Source organism: Pelecanus crispus, chromosome 1, assembly GCF_030463565.1.
Source record: "Pelecanus crispus isolate bPelCri1 chromosome 1, bPelCri1.pri, whole genome shotgun sequence".
Classification (NCBI taxonomy): Eukaryota; Metazoa; Chordata; class Aves; order Pelecaniformes; family Pelecanidae; genus Pelecanus; species Pelecanus crispus.
The window spans coordinates 30,158,282-30,175,935 of NC_134643.1; the positions used below are offsets into that span (position 1 = coordinate 30,158,282).

The window sequence follows — 17,654 nt, forward strand, 5'->3', positions numbered from 1 at the left end:
AGAACCTGGCCAGCTTTGTTCTACCTAAAACACGCTGGCCCATTTTAAAAGCCGCATTTTTCTCAACAGCGCCTGGCTTTTGTTTCTTCTTTTCGTATTAGCTGTTTGAAAGAAGGCAGATTGCTATATACGTAAGCATGAAAATAATTATGTATGTTAACAAGACGTAAGAGAAATACCTTAAGAAGTGTTTAAATGCCAGGCTGCAAAGTCTGTCAGTCAAGTTTTTAACTACAAAACACCTAAACGTTCACACAGTAAAAATCTCCAACCACACTAAAAATCTCCAGAGCTACCAAATACTCAAACTTAATTCTAATAAGCTGAATATTCCGTATGAGTCCAATGTATCTGTATAGTGCTGCACAAATGTGAATATCAAAGACAGCACAACAAGGAAATATTTTTTACAGACATCTTTACCACTTCCACTGTAAACAAATACTCAAATATTACATTTAATTATTTTCATTATTGCATAACTTAGGCACTCAATATTGGACAGAAACTTGGGTGCTCTACAACAGCAAACAAGGGTATTCCCAGTCCCACCTAGCATACAACTGACATGAAAATCAAAGGAACACAGAATGTTTTGTACCACCTCAGGGAAAAAAAATAATCATTAAATCTAGATAAACAACTATTCTTCCAAACTACATAGCAATCTCCAATTCCCATTTTATCACCACATACTCGTAGATATTTCAGTACACATCAACATATTAATTCAGTATTATGTAATATCTTAGAAGAATTTTTCTTTGCAACAGGCAGTTGGAAATTCTGCTATGAAAGTGCAGTGTATTTGTTTCAAAAAAGCCCCTCATTGCCACAGAACTGGAAGACAGAAGAATTTAAACCATTTTTTGTCATTATTGTACAGGATTTTTTTTAAAGCATTTGAAAATATAGTTCAAATACACAGAAAGGTAAATTGTTTTTCATCTTAACTGGAATGCAAGTGGATAAATCACTTGTATTTGAGAAGACAATAGCTTGTAGTCCATGTTTCACTGGTTATGAGATTGCACACCTTTTCATGATACACTTTATCTCAAAGTTGTCTGTGGCTGTTCCTATTATGCTGTGTGCATGACCTTTTAGTAAGCTGAAGAAGATACAGTTATCTTCTTTTCTGACATGCAACATCTATCAATCAACATGTTTTCACGTAATTTATTCAAGGCAAATAGCAGCTCCTAAGGCTAGTGAACCGCAGCACTATCCCAGTGATTTTGATTAAGGAACGATGTGCACGACTTAGGTGAGAAATGAAAAATGCATACCACTGTTGATAAAGATGTAACTGAAACAGTAAACGGATCTGAAAGACCAAAATGTATATATTTTAAAGTGATTCACAGGCACTAAAAGAACCCAGTATCATCAGTACAGGAGATGTGTTATTTGATGAACTACTAATGTTGCCAATTCAGTTTACCTTTAGTTTTTAAAGCAATGCCTACATAGTTTTCTTGGCCTAATCTACATTTTTCTCATTGAATCAAGAATGTAAATTAAGACAAAATGATTCTTTTTCAATTTCATGCTGAAGTAGCTCAAGTTAGTGAATGTAATTTCTCCTAACAAGAAAAATTTATCACTGTACAGCTCACTCAGTTACCTCTTGTAGTGAGTTGACGTATGCATTTATGGAAGTGAAAGGATAAAAGGATTGATAAATGTGGCAAAGGAATAGTCCCTTTACTAATTCAAGGCAAGGCAAGCACAATTAAATGACTCTTACCAAACAAGGAAATGTAAAGATCATTGCATCATCTATGAAATAATCCTCATCTCTGATGGAATGTGGTTTATTTTTCACTATGACTGATTTATTTACTCTATTCTGAAGTAAGTCTTTCCTTTGGAAAAAGAAACCAAGTTGCCTTATTTTTACACACCTAGTTACTAGGTGAAACGAAAGTTTTTGTTCACTCTGAAATCAAACTATGATGAAATCAAAGCATAAGTATATAAATAAGGCATTCTAAAGTTATTATTTGTGTTTTATGTTCTGCAGAACCTTCCTTATACATTCTGGAGATGCAAGTCCAGTTCCATAGGCCTTTTATGCCACATGCTAAAAATGAGAACAGTCTGCCTTACCATGGTGAAAAGAAGGTTTCGGTTTTTTTGTCTTGTATGGAAATCACTAAATTCTAAAATTCTAAATTCTAATTTCATTGTGGCATGATTTCATCGGATCCTATCATTTCTGATATAAGTTGTTCACACAACACATCCAAATTTCATTTATATTTTGCAACTAACACTCCAAGCAATTCTGTTGTTATTTATACTGTCAGAATGCCTGAGTCGTAGACTAGGAATCTATTGTACTGGTACTGTGCAAATACTGAACAAATTGGCAATCTCTGCCCCTCGTGAAAAACATGAATACATGCAGAACAGACAGAGGGGAAATTACAGTGAGACAACGAAGGAACATTGTCAGCATGACAGTCAGTGATCTTTGTATACCATCCCAACCATTGTCTATATCTAAGTATGTCTCTGAAGGAGAAAAATGAAGTCATTATTGATGTACTTAATCAACCCATTGGAACCAGTAATAAAAGGTTACTGTGAAAAATTAGAATAATGTGAAACTTTTACTGAGCTACTTGACGAAAAGAGCTCAAAAAAGTTGATGGATAATTAAGTGCATAAAACAAGATAAGGTTAACTAGTTTCTTTTAAGCAGTGTAACAAACAGGAACTACATTGTTAAGGTACAGATAAAATGAAATGAAATTAATTCACTACTCACATTTGTTAAATTTCTCCACAAGAAATGAGAAACTTCATCTGCTAACTCCCTCTTTTACATTTAAATTCAACAACATATTCTGTATTAGTTAGCTGACATTTAAAATTTTATAATGTCTCTAATTACAACAGCTTTGCATTTTTACCTGCGTCATTCAAACAAACTCGTCTTTTTGCTATATAGTCTACCAGGTATTACATCTGTTCAGTTCAATATGTGAATGCTACTCTGTATCAATTCACTGGATTAATCCAATCTAATCTATACTGGTTAATCTAACTGAAAAATGCTTAATTAGAAGGCAGGAGGAAATTTCCATTCTTCTATTTTGTTTTGGTAAGAAAACTCATCACGTGGGTGACTCTCAGAAGGAACTCAGAAAGCTCAGAAATACAAATGTATAGCCAGAGGATAAGGGAGCCCGTTACTGAGAGTCAAAGGTCCATTACTCTTCCCCTTGGACAAGGAAGAGGGCTCGGACATGCTCTCCCCTCTTTCTTGGCCAGTACAGCAAGGGCTCTCCCACCCTACTGCCCTTAACACTGAGTTTGCCTTCCTGTTTCAATATCCTTTAATTGATGAACACACATGCTTTTGGAGGTTACTGGTACTTCTTGCCATTATAAACCCACTATTTTTGTTGTCCCTAAACCAGAGGCTACTTCTGTTACAGAAGCATGAATGTCTGAATACTGCAGATCAGTTCACTAGCTATGTGCTAATACACTAGCCTGCAGAACCTGACTTCAGCGGACAATCTTCAGCCTCTTGCATTTTTGCATTTATACAGATGGTTAGTAGTACAATTACTCTTCAGCCTCCTAGCAGTTGTCAAAATTAACAAAGGATGGCGTTATTAATTAATTACAGTAACGTGTAGATGCCTAAATTAGGGCCCCATTAGATTTGACACTGCACATGTACCGGCATAAAAAGATTAGGCAAACACACAGTAGGAAAGAGCAAAAGGCAAGGACAAACAAAGTGTTCCCGGTTACTACAAGTGCAAGAGTTTCAGTCCACCCACGGACTAGCCACTGTGAGCTCACTGTAGACACCGCATGGACGTGAACTTCAGGGACAGCAACAGACACAGTGGATTTACAAGTTTTTATGGGGAACTCCTCTCAAGCCCAATAGGCTGTGTGGGAGAAAGCATGAAGTTGGCTGAACAAAAACTGGAGTAATCAGCAATGAAGGCTGGCATCACTGGTAGAGTGGAAATTAAAGTTGCGGTTTTGGTAACACCATCCAGGAGATGAGATTGTAGGAGAAAGGGAGAAAGGAAGATTTGGAAGTACTGGGAACCTGTTAAGAAGTCCAAAATCCTTCTTTCTCCCCCATCCTTCTTTGGGTCTAATTATGGACAAGGAGTGAGTATACGAGAACGAAAAGACTAAGTCGCACAAGAAGTGACAGAAACAGAAGCAACAGAAGCAGAGATGAGAGATGAAGCATTCCTGGAGTTTTTATGGTTTTTTGGAAGCCAGGAAAACACTGTAGACAACACAAACAGAAAAGGGCTGACTATGTATTGGATAGGTATGCAGTCTGAGACTAGTGAGAAGGAGATGGAAGGGATAATGCAGGCATGAGAGAAAAGAAGTCAGATTTAGGACAGTAGTGCTGATTTTCAGAGATCTTCACCAGTTTCAACAAAAGTTCCAGTCCTCCTACCAGATCTTTCAGTATTTACTCAGCAGGGATAAAGGATTCTCCCTGCAGACCAAGGGAAAAAAAAAAAAAAAAAAAAAAGTGCAAAGAACTTGAAGATAGTTGACTTCAAAGAAATTTATTTCCCTTGTTATTCTTGTATAGATCTGAGATAAACTCTTTACTCTTTAGAAATGGTAGCAACTACCAACATGGTAGGAACTTTTAGGGTGTGACTACTTTACCACTATTTTTACCACATGAATGTTTGAAATCACATTGATGCTTTGCTCAGTAGTGAAGATTTGAAATGAAGTTTTCCTCATTCAGAATCTAAAAATGACAGCAACCCAAGACTTTATGGTTAAGCTATTTACTTTTTTACTGTCTGGGATCACAGCAGTTGGTCTTCACTACTTTCTAAATGCAGTCTAACACCAGTCAAATGGAGAGATACATTGCACTGGATGTCCCGCAGCAGAAAACTACAGAATATTGAATAATGAAAACCCCACAGCATTAACCAGACCTTCTAAACCACGTCTCATTTTTGTTTAGCAAAGATAAAAGATGACCTAGAGGTGACCTAATTATTGGGCAGAATGGATCTTGGGGAGACCAGGATTCAAGTCCCTCTTAGCTGTTCATGTTCAGATGTAAACTGAGTGATTATTTGCATAAAATATGGATTACAGCCTAAAAGTTTGAAGTTGTGTAGAGGTAGGCAGGAACCAGTATTTCTTTGAGAGCAGTTCTGTTTATGTTACAGCTTCTCAGTTTGCATTTCATAAAAGGACCTTTCATCTTTTCACCCTCTGCTAGGTGAACTCTCTTGCCAGCCTAGGCAGCTTATCGCTGCTGTCAGGAAAGGTGTTAGCAAACAGTGTGCATACCCTACGTACATGCAGTTACAAACAAACGAGCAAATCTTATACTGTTCGTTGCCAAGTGGGAACCATATCTACAATTGCAGTCTAAATATGATCAGGCTGGTATTCACATTAAGGAAGGAAGGAAAAAAAAAGAAAAAAAAAAAAAAGAGACTTCTCTCCAAAGCAGAGAATGTCTTCTGTGCTGATTTTAAGATGTGTATGAAACTGTACAAACAGCAACTGTATTTTGTTCCATAATTTGTGTTCTAAACTGAGTTCTTCCACAGCAAAATAAATCTAAAGAAAATTACAAAGCTGAAACAAACAGCCACACAGAACAGAGACTTCTAAAATACTTGGTCCAGATGCCTGTGTCTCAAACTTAGCAGTGGTTATAGTGATGCAATACTATTGAAGTACACATGATTTTAGGCCTAAGTGTTGTAAGCGGAGCTTCAAAAATACTACGCAAATAGTACCAGAAGCTGCTGTGAAACTGGCATGATAAAAATATTCACAGTTTCAACCTGCAGGGCAAAATCTGGGCAAAGAAGGAAGAGTAGTGTGGGTCTGCTAGGACAAGCTTTGAAAGAGTTTGGGGATATGGGGATGGGTCCTCCAAATACCATCCAGTTGGAAGAACACATAATCCTCCTTGGAAGTGAACTGACTAGGCTAGAAACAAGGGAAGAGACCAAGGCCAAAGTTCTGGAAGGAAGATGTCTGAAGGAAAACTGATGACTGTAAGGTTTAAGGTTTAAATTTAATGTTTCACAAGGCATAGCTTGCTAAAGGAAAGAGAAATATAAAACTAGATCATAAAACTGCCCTCCAAAGCCAGGAGGGTTAGGATGCGAGGGGTTTGGCCGCCGCAACGAATGTACAGGGAAAAGAACTATGGGGAAAAATGGTCAAAGAAATATAGTTATCTGAGAAACTTCTCCTTTGGAAGAAGCTAAAAAAACACATACAAAGATACGCAAAATGAACAGGACAGCACAAAGACTGGAAAGAGCAGAGATATCAAAACTGTCACTGATCATTATCAAGGAAGATGAGTGTCACCGGTGCTACAAAGAAGGAAGAAATATGAAGAAAGATGTGGATGCGTGAGAGAAGGTGGACCTAAATGGTTATAAAACAAATTGAGATGATTATGGAAAAAACACTGAGGGGAAAGGGGAAATTGTAAGTAAGACTGAAAATGCATGGCTAGAGTGCCAACATAACTCTGTGTGTTGAGTATCAGCAACAGCCCATCTCACTACCCCAAACCCTCAGCAAAAGTACAGTATGTAGCAACCTGTCTAATGGTTGCATTCAGTTTTAAAAGCAGGTGAAATCTAAAGCATAACTTCCACATTGCTTTCTGTTCACATGTATAACCAACACCTCTGATAACCTGTACCCCATTAAAAGCACCAGCACCAAAATGTTCTGATAACCATCACAAGGTAGGGAAGCAGAAGCAGAAGAGCTGCTGGAAGAAAGCAGGCCCCACGGGCATGTAACCCAGACTGCTGCCGGGCTAGAAATGTTTTTGCTTTTCTCTGTTTCATGAATAAAATACAGGTTATGTGAGTGAATATACATTACTGCTTCACATACTGGCTGAAAATGAAGTGGTTTTGTTTTCAGAAAACATTAGTTATAAGCTTAACACGGTAGGGCTCCTGGCTATGCCTGCACATTACTGTTATTTTTATATTTGTATTTTGAATTAAATCTAAAAATCAGAGGTCAATGAACTATAACATTCACTAAAAATTTCTGGTTGTCTGATGAATCACAGTTAACACTGGTTCAGTTATTTATGTTTTAATGCTATCTGATGTCCAAAACCTGCTCGTCTAAGTCTACTAATAGATAAGCCATTAGGAAAGATTTCCCAGATAGTTTAAGAAAACAAATTCCAGCCTACAGAGCATTTGCTGAATTGGTTTCTCAGATAATTTATTAGACATTTGTGTTTTGTGACTGGTCATTTAAATCATATAATATTGCCTTCACTCCCTGGTTGAAAGATTGAGGGACTAAAACTTCTTAGAAGCAGCAAAGGAGAAACAGCAAGTACTGCTTGTGTGGGCGTAAGTAATTCTGTTGAAATAGAAACAGTTATCTACTCTGAAATAAAAAAAACATAGCATCGCAATAATAACTGATTTCATTAATTAGAAATGGGAAAAGAATCAAATAATGTTCAGGATTCAAACATTTTTGTTGTGAACTCCAGTAAGAAGACTTTCAGCTACAGAAACCAGCATTAATGCATACACACTATTATTTAATCAAGTTTTGTATACTTTTTAGTATTGATTTTAAAAAGAGTACCTACCTCACATAATTTACGGGCTGAACGCCTGGTGAGCAAGGTATGCAATTTGCTCCCTGATTCTCTGAACCCAGTTTCTAAAACCTGCCAGTCATCATTTAACCAACTAAAATGGGCAGCTGCATTAGAGAAGTGATTTTTCACACAGAACCTAATGGCATCTGAACAAATATGAATAATATCTGAAATACCATTTTAGCAGTTAGTAGGGCTTGAAAATTTCTCTGAAATGTATTTGCTCCTGGCAGGCTTGTGATGTTCTATCCTGTAGACGCTGAGCAGAAGCAGTATGATACTGCCTTGTCTGGAAGTGACTTGTAAGGAAGACGGTAACCCTTTCTTAGGTGGCTGGCAGAGGGCTATTCCCTCAAAAGAGGATTTTCCCAGTAAACCTGCGCAACCAGGCTTGTCAATGCATAGTTGAGATAGGGATGAGATAGGGACAAAGCCATGCAAGCTCTCAGTATGTTCTCTTCCCTTTAGTAGTACATACAAGTGGGACAGTGCTCTAATGAAACAATTTCCTCCTGAGCTGCAAGCCATGCGCCTCACTACACTGACTACCCCTATGTAACACTATTTGAAAAATCACCTCAAATTCCTATATCCCCAGTAACAAGAAAACCTTGAAAAAGATACAGAAGTGACCAGGCTTCTCCTTGAAGAACAAGGTGTTTCAGAAATACGAAATAGTTTGAATTCTTCAAAGTTAGGAGAAAAAACAGGAACATGGGTGAGGGTTACCACTATGCGTGCAATGAAGTACTAACTATAGTTGTGTGGTTTGGGTTTTTTGAAGGTAGACAACCTTTTTTTAATGTATTAATCTGCGTCTTCCACTAGCAATCAGCCATCCTGTTTTTATGCATATTAAACAAAGTACATCTTAACACAGTATGTGCATTTCAAATGATGACATGCCTGAACTCAACGTAGAACCAATAAAAAACATTAGGTCTGTTAAAAGTAAAACCAAAAGCCATTCTCTTTCCTCAGCCTCAGACAGAAATTAATGAAGTCATCAGGGTGCTGGAGCAGTCAGCAAATGCAAATGCTACCTTAAAGATTGCTTATGCTGCAAACTTCAAATAGAAAGGGGTGGAAATAGGAGCTACTCAATCACTGGCTAACTGGGACTGTAGGTGTGAGATTTAGAAACACTATTAATAGGCAACTGTTAGAGAACTGGGAATTTTTTTTCATTGTTTCCATTTTCAGGAAAAAAAACCCCCTCCAAGTTTCAATGCTGTGCAGTTCTGCAATAAGGCATACATAAAACATGAGTAATCACAGGTGTTTTGTTAGTTCAGAAAAAAGGTACAGTGTTTATCAGATAGAATCATAGAATCGTTTAGGTTGGAAAAGACCTTTAAGATCATCCAGTCCAACCATTAACCTAACACTACTAAGTCCACCACTAAACCAATTAAGGGTAGAGTCATAATTTCATGTTTCCTGGCTTGGTGGCTGGATTATTTTTTAATTAAAGTAAAACTAGGAATCATTAAGGTTGAAAAGGATCATCAGTCCAACCATCAACCCAACACCACCACGCCCACTAAACCATGTCCCAGAGTGCCACATCTACCCGTTTTTTGAACACTTCCAGGGATGGGGACTCCACCACCTCTCTGGGCAGCCTGTTCCAATGCTTGACTACCCTTTCCAAGAAGAAATTTCTCCTAATATCCAATCTAAACCTCCCCTGGCACAGCTTGAGCCCATTTCCTCTCGTCCTATCGCTAGCTACTTGGGAGAAGAGACCAACACCCACCTCACTACAACCTCCTTTCAGGGAGTTGTAGAGAGCGATAAGGTCTCCCCTCGGCCTCCTCTTCTCCAGGCTAAACAACCCCAGTTCCCTCAGCTGCTCCTCATAAGGCCTGTGCTCCAGACCCTTCACCAGCCTTGTTGCCCTTCTCTGGACACGCTCCAGCACCTCAATGTCTTTCTTGTAGAGAGGGGCCCAAAACTGGACATACACACATACATACTGGACACAGATACATAGTGTGTTTCCTTAAATTTGCAGAGAAGATGATTGTAATTCTTTCAGAATACTAAAAGAATATATGACCACTTTGAAATAAAAAAATATACATAACCAGCAGGGACAAGTGGCAGAAGAACCAGCAGGGACAACAGGCCACAACTTCTAACTCTCTCAATACTGGAGGACTCTTCATTGTTATCTCACTTTTAAACTAATACCATTTTCAACTATTTAAGACCATAAAACAAAGTCAGCGATCAATTTTAAATTAAATCTTTGAACATGGGAAACATACCCATCCACCCACTGAATAGATGAACAAAAATACATTTCTTAGAGGTCGATTAAGTTGGGTTTCATTGTATCAGTGCAAAAAAGATAACATATTCCAGCAATTTTGAAGGCAAGGATTTCTCTAAGAATCTAAGATGGAGGAAAGGAATATATCTCTCTTAAAAAGTTTTTTTCCACTTGCAAGAGCCCCTTCCCAGCTGTTTGAAAGATGGAGGAGGGCATAACCAGGATAGAGACATAAATCGCATTCCCCATGCTACAGAGAAGAAGGTATGTAATTTTTTCTGTACAGTTTGTAAAGTGTTATATTCTCTAATAGCAGAATACAGCACTGGAGAAAAAGGGCAACTGCTTTTCCAGTTTTCAATGCCAGGTTAGGAAGAGGAGGTGTTTTTATTATCATCTGCATCGCAGACAAGACTCATTTAGGCAGGAAAAAAACCCTGAGCTGTCAGAACCTGGCTAATGTTTTGGGAAGGCAAGTTGACAGGGTTCCTTAATATAGCAGAACTGGAGAAAAAAAAAAAAAAAAAGCAAAAGCAAACCTGCAAGGTGAGGTACAGAGATAGGGCTCCTAACATCTCTGACAGCACGGCAACCATGGCTGCCTCTGTATTTCCTCAACTGCTTTATGAAAGAAAGAGAAGGGGGCAAGGAGTTGACTGAATCTGATAGGAAGGAAACACGATCTGAATGGTCCATATTATTGCCAAAAAGTTGTCCTCTAATTAAACTAATAAATATAGTTATGAAGTTTTCTTCTGCATGCTCAGAGCAAGCTAATGGTGAAGTGAGGAACCTTCCTAAGAAGAGTAAGCTGAAAACATCATAAGAAGTTCTAATAACAAAATACCTTTTAGCGTAGCAGTTAGAAAAACGTATCTAGATAGAGGCAGTCCTGTATGGTAATCTTGACTAACAATAAGAAAGACTTCAGAGATTTACATCATTGTTTTGACTTACCCCGGAAAAATCACCTGTGATTTAAAGAACTACTGTAATGTAGATGACACTACAGCCACTGAATAATACTCAGTTATACTGGAGGGTATTTGCAGTTGTTTTTTTCTATTATTACTGAAACCTCTTCAAAGACACAACACTCTTGGCTCTTTAGGAAACAAACTACTGCTACAATACCTTGCACAATGGAGACCAAGAACTTGAATAACTTTTTAAGGCCCAGTAATACAAATAGTTACAACAGCACATCACATCCAAGCAATTTTTTTAAAGTACTGCTGGTATCTACATCTGAGAAGGACTGCAACATCCTACTCAGTTGCATATGAACCTTCAAAGTCCTCATATCACAGAATGTCCTTTCCTGCTTTTATTTTTTTTTTTAGATGCATATGGTCCTGAACATGTAAATTTGCCCAGATATATTTAAGAAAGATACTGATCTCTCACATCTCTTCCTAAGAAAGAAGGTGGAATCAGGTAGTACGCATCCTACTACATATAAAATTGGAAGCATGTTAATTTTCAGTAGTTAATTGAAACCAACAAATGTATGTAGTTTTTAAACATTTACTTTTTTTTTTTTTAATATGGTTCTCTCTGAAGTGGTATCTAAGTGCTTAGATACTCTAAGTGGCATCACAAAGAACAGGATTATCATTCTTTTCATCGATGCCTGCTAAAATATATTCTAACCTGTTCTATTAACAATCCTGTTGCAAAATTGTAGTTAGAAGCATTACAGGGGCATGCATCTAGAGATGGACAGAGGCTGATAAAAAGCAGGCAAAGCCTAGTCTTCTGTCCCAACAGAATCAGGTACCTTACAAACTGGTTTCTGTGGTTTGTTATGTTGGGTTTTTTTGTAGGTTTTTTTTTAAACTTTCTTCCCTTACTAATATTTAAACCAGAAAAGTTATTTTTTCAAGTGTGAACTGAATGACAGCTCCAAAGGAAAGGAAAGGACAAGGAAAAAGGAAAAAGGGAAAAGGAAAAGGGGAAAGGGGAAAGGAAGGGTAAAATACTGAGGTAGTTCTCAGGATGGCTAAAATATGATATTCTCTGTCCAAAAAGCTGTAATCATAACTCCCCTCACACTATGATGGTCACCACAATGCTCACTGTATTTCAGTTCAAAATTCACTGTTAACTTATGCTTTCTGATCTTTATTCACATTTAAATCCCCTAATATCAGCAGAAGAGCTAACTCTACTGTAAGGCACATTTCAAAGTCAAATAAAATACCTCTTTAAAAGAACTTTAAGTGAAAAGTCCGAAAGCTTTCTTAAATAAAATTGTTTTGTATTAGAGGAAATTATGTTATACTGTACCATTCTTAATAGCATCTCAAACTAGTATTTCTATTCTTTATATTGTCCAAAAAGTGTATTTAATTAAATTAGTCCAGAAAATTTGCTTTCACATGCATTTTTATTCTTGTATTTGACTAGATTTAATTAGAAAAATGTTAAAAATTGATCATCCATTTTTCATAAAAGGCATCTATTTAAAATCAGTACTTTATAACCCAACATTTATAATGCTTCTAGTTATACCTGTTACAATGCTACTGAAAAATTGTGTCTAATTTTCACAATAATCAGTGGTTTTTATTTACAACATAAAATGTTTTTCAGTAATTGTTTCATATTAATGGGACTTTGTGTTATCCAAAATATATTCCAGTAGATGCAAAAGACTGTTTTCTGTGATGGGTACTGGCTAATGATGACAGCCTTACTACTTTGCCAAGTGCAATTTGCAACTTGATTTCTTAAGCAAAAATAATACTCAAAGATGAAGCTACTCTGAGTTGTTTTTACATTAAATCAGTTTTATTTCCAAAAAAGTAAAAATGGAACGATGTTTTATTGTTATGACTCTGAAAGAAATATATTTTTAGGTCTCCTTATCCTTGCAATGATTGCTACCCCATCATACAGCAATTGTTTTAAAGATATATCAAGAAAAGTACAGGCAATTTCTGGCTAGCTATTTAAACTGCAGGCTTTACATCCAAGACATTACTGCTGATCGATTTACCTTTTGATTAGAATTCAAAAAACGTGTGGGAACAATATTTTAAAACCTGCACTTTTGAAATCCCATTGAACTAATGAGGCGGATCAAGGGACCACTGATATATTCCTAATGCTTTCTGTTTCTTGATCCTCTTCAATAGGGTTTCAAGAGCATATTTTTAAAAAAGAGTTTGGTATTTTTTGTTCACTCATAATCAGACAGGAAATCAATGAGCAATCGTGTCCTGGACTGCTCTAATTTGGATAGCTCATCTGAAACAATGCTGTTTTCTTTACATATGAAGCAAAAATCCCCCCAAAATAAAGGATGCTGTTGATTCAAGAGGAGATGAACATCCACCCTGCTTGGCTTATGGTGACCTAAACATCCTGACCTACATTTGCCCCTGATTTTTTACTTCTGTGGGTGTATTGGGTTCGAAGATGACACAAGAGAAGGCTCTGAATTTCCACTTCTGTCATGCCACTGATACTGACTTTTGCACTGGGCTATTAGCAACCATCACTACTTATTATTGCCTGACCCTGCAAAGTGCTGAGGCTGCTTTGGAGCATAACGGTGAAGAAGAATATTTAAGGATCATGATTAATGGCATCACAATAAAATAGTTAAACATGAATGACTAATTACATCAAACCAGGCTCTCAGGCACCTTTCAAAAATAGTTCAGCTTCGGTTACTAAAAACATTAGACATCTTGACAAAATTTTTAACAATACTTTCTCTGCAAAAACTCAATTTTCAACTGTAATTCAAGGGGGATATTGCATACAAAATTGCTTGCCAGTAACAGGCCAAAATAAAGAGGAATCTCTAGGTCAAACATGGTCTTACTGGCATAGATACAAGAAAGAGTACTCATTTTTAAAATGCAAACTTGTTTGAATATTGCTGTACCTCTTAGCATGAGAAATAAAGAATAGTAATTTTCTTCTCATGTGCTAGTTTATGTTTGTGGTTAGATTAAGACTTGTCTGCGTCTGATCATAAATTCAGTACTTTTAACAAGAGTTTTCCAATAAGAGAGCTACACAAAAACAAAGCATGCATACAGCTACTTAAAATGGGTTATGAGTAAAGAAGCGCAAGCTAAAATTTTGGGATTCATTTTGCCCTGTAGCTAGAAGGGACAAGAACAGATCCCACAAGGATCCTGAACCCAAAGGACCACTTACCTGTTAAGAGGCATCAGCTGATCAGCGAGGAAGCATTTGGTTAAGCGTATTACTGACTGGGCTAACCTCATGTATATACTACCCTTCTCCCTTGATGGACAGGTGATGGTTACCTATGAAGTTTTACGGATCCTATCTAAAATCCTAACTGAGGTATCAAACAGAACATATGTATCATACTGCTCATTAATACTACACAGAAAACAATTTAAGTGGTGGCCACTCATTTACAAAACTATTACCAAATCTCACCAAAGTCAATGGATCCATAATGGTGAAAGGGAGAAGAGAAAGATCCTAAAGCTATTAAAGGCAAGGAAGCTAAAAATATATTATTTTATCAATCTCTTCATTGAGTCAATGTACCATTTCCAATGGTTTTAATGAGGGCTGAATCACAGCCTTTAACCCAAGCCATTTTCTCAAACCAAGCTGAATAAATCTGTTACCACAGTGCTGAAGACTTCTAGCCGTCTGCTCTGTTCATGAAGTATGTTGGAGGCACCCTGTTTTGCCCAAGTATTTCCCTGAATCAAGTATGATTTAACAAACTGTGAATAAGCTGTTAGCACAATTATTCTGGAACGTGGATTCCAAGAGGGAAAAGCATGACAATCCCCATGCTGATCACTGGTGGTTACAGTAAGAAATATACACTTGGCAGTCTGCCACAAATTGGTAATTGTTTATGTGAACATCTTTGATTTATAGAAAACAAGAGAGCTATCTTAGTCTAGTTTAATACCGGTTGTTACTGAGGCTCATCTGCTGGTAGCGAGAACACAGGGTGAAATTCGGGCTTCAGTGAAGCCTAGGGCAAAAATCTAACTGAAGTCAATGAAGTGAGGATTTTGTGTACAATGTTGTTCTGGCTGCTTGGGATTTTTTGGTTTTTTGGTGCTCCCTTCTTTTGGTGCTTTTTTTTTTCTTTTTCCTGGGATGAGTTACTTGGATTGGTTATAAGAGCTCCCTAATTAATTTTCTAATACTCTGTGTACCTCTTATCTCTCTTCCCATTCACTCACCTGCTCTGTTTGCAAGTTTTGTTAGCTGTAAGAATCCAAACTCTGCGTGCATGCATGCATCTGGAGCTGGATAAACTTAGGTGGAGTTTGAGAATTCTGAGATTTCCTTTTAGAAGGAGATGACTGAACTCCACAACCAAGGAAATCAGTTCCAGTCTTTCAGTTCCATATTCATACAGCAAAGTATAGAGAATTGTATATGCCTTAAATAGCATTTATGAAATTTGTCAAGCTATTAGTTCATACAATATTGAGATCTTACATTTAAGTATCTTCTCAAAATATAAAACAGCTGAAGCATTTCTGTGAAGATATTATGCGAAATTAAATATTTAATTTCGCATAATATCTTCAGAACATTTCAATATTTAATAACTATTCAGTTGGAAGGTTCTCCGTGTATCAGTAATGACAATGTAATAACCAGATCAAAGATCCCCACACATAAACTGAGATGCCATAATCATATACACACAACATATATTAACATATATTTCACATAATAATTTAATCTATTTTGAAGTACATATTAAAATTAGTTAGATTTGTAAGAGTCCTCCTCCACCTCCCAAGGTTTTCTAAAGTTACACCTATAGCATTTAGTATAACACAGCATACTAAAAATGATACCTACAGCAGCCTCAATCCCTTCTTCCTGTGAACTTGGTTGGAACCCAAGTGAAACAACTGTAAACTGAGATTAAATTATATTCTGTGTATAACGCAATCATAATCTTATGATTTCTTTAGCTACGTTATACAGCCATAACAAGGCAGAAATAAAATAGTCTTAATATGAAACTCCTTGCTTCTGTGTGTACATCAGACTTACAATGTAATGGGACAGTAGCTTTCTTAGTACTAATACATTGCATTTGTCTTACTTAAGCAGCTGAGTAGAACCTTCTTATAATCATCTGGTTCGTGATCTTTAATTAATAAGTGCCACTTTGTAAATTTTCTTCTCTATATTCAAGGCTATTAGCAATATCACGTGATTTATCTGGCCAATGACAACTATTTAACATAAATGAAGCAAAAAATACTGAAATTCCCCAAGAATTACTCTCATTTAGGCTAACAAATTTAAAACTGACATACACAGACATTTAACACTCAAACAGGTGGTAGAAACCATAAATTTGAAGAAATTAATCTGTTTGTGGCTATCTCACAGAGAGATAAATTTAAAATAGCTATTTTAAGCAGATAAATTATTCGATTTTTCAACTTTATAAATAAAGAACTATAGAATATTTCTTTAAATAGATAATAAAGCACTTAAGTAGTAAAACATGTTTAGTTAACTAGAAAAATATAACAAGTTATTCAATTCAGAATGGTAGTCAAGCACTACGAGGCTTTTATTGTACTTTGTATTTTTGTACTATTGTATTAGACTACTAATGGAACGTGCTCAAAGTCTGCCTTTGTCACAGGGCACTTGCAACAGATTCTTAACAGGAGTGCTTTTTACCTAGGATTTTTATTCTGCTTACTTGGATTTACTTTGAAAATATTGCAATGGGGTCTGCATCATAGGCACTTGCTATTACTACCTTCTTAGAAACTGCCAAGACTTCCCAGAATGCTTAGTAAACATGTAGCTTAATGTTCCTACTCACTGCTTGGGAACTGCTATGAACCAACACATTGAAGGACACCAATCCTCCACTACTGTACAAGTCACAAAAATGTTAAAAGACTCAGCAGACAGGCTTCTGAAACTGAGACATACTTGGATCCAAAACTATGACGTCGAGCTTAACTCGTCTTCTTTGTTTCTCTAGAAGACTATGACTGAGAAACATGACAGGATTTTAATCACCGGATTTTAACAAATCTGCTTTTCAAAGACATTCGAAGAAATTCATTCAGAAATTTATAGAGATGCTTGGGTCAACAATCAGTAGAAATACCATTCACTACAACTACCATAGCCTGGGATAAATACACACGCATTTTTTTGTACAAAAACACATTTGATGATGTTTCTTGGCACGACTTTTTTCTCTGAAGAGCTTATTTAATTTAGGTTTACTGTGATACACTCATGGAATATGAACACACCTAGCATTGGTGTTCTCAAGATTTAAGCTATAGGTGTGTTTATCAAATTCAGATAAGCATAGCAAGCACAAGTCAGGAATCATACCTGGACCTGGACAAAGAAAAACCATGCCCGTGTATCTCAGGATGACATGCTGATGAAGTTTTGCTATCAACCAGAGGCAGACTGAACTACAAACTAAGTTGACTTCTGAAATCTAATCCCAGCTCCACCCTAACCTGCTTTTGTGAATCAAATCTTACACGAAAGGGTTATGCAATTTAACTGAATAAACTATCATGCATGATGTCATAACTTCTTTATAAATAAAAGGAAAACAAACTTGTTTCCAGTCCTGCCTATCAACAAGCCACAGGACATCACGGTTAAAAAAATACAATTAGCCATGGAATTTTCTGTATCACTTTTGAATTATCATTACCCCAAAAAAAGTTCTCCTTTTATGTAGGCACTATG

At 36.7% G+C, this 17,654-nt stretch overlaps 1 protein-coding gene across 12 annotated transcripts in view; it reads right to left on the minus strand.

Moving 5' to 3' along the window:
- Positions 1-17,654, minus strand: part of FOXP2 (forkhead box P2) — a 195,567-nt gene that overhangs the window by 154,124 nt on the left and 23,789 nt on the right. For 2 of the 12 annotated variants that reach the window (XM_075725246.1, XM_075725232.1), the window contains exon 2: positions 5,242-5,247. The exons of the other annotated variants lie outside the window; for them this stretch is intronic. In XM_075725246.1, the coding sequence (XP_075581361.1) occupies positions 5,242-5,247 (6 nt within the window). The remainder of the gene's footprint in view (positions 1-5,241; positions 5,248-17,654) is intronic. 12 annotated transcript variants of the gene reach the window in all.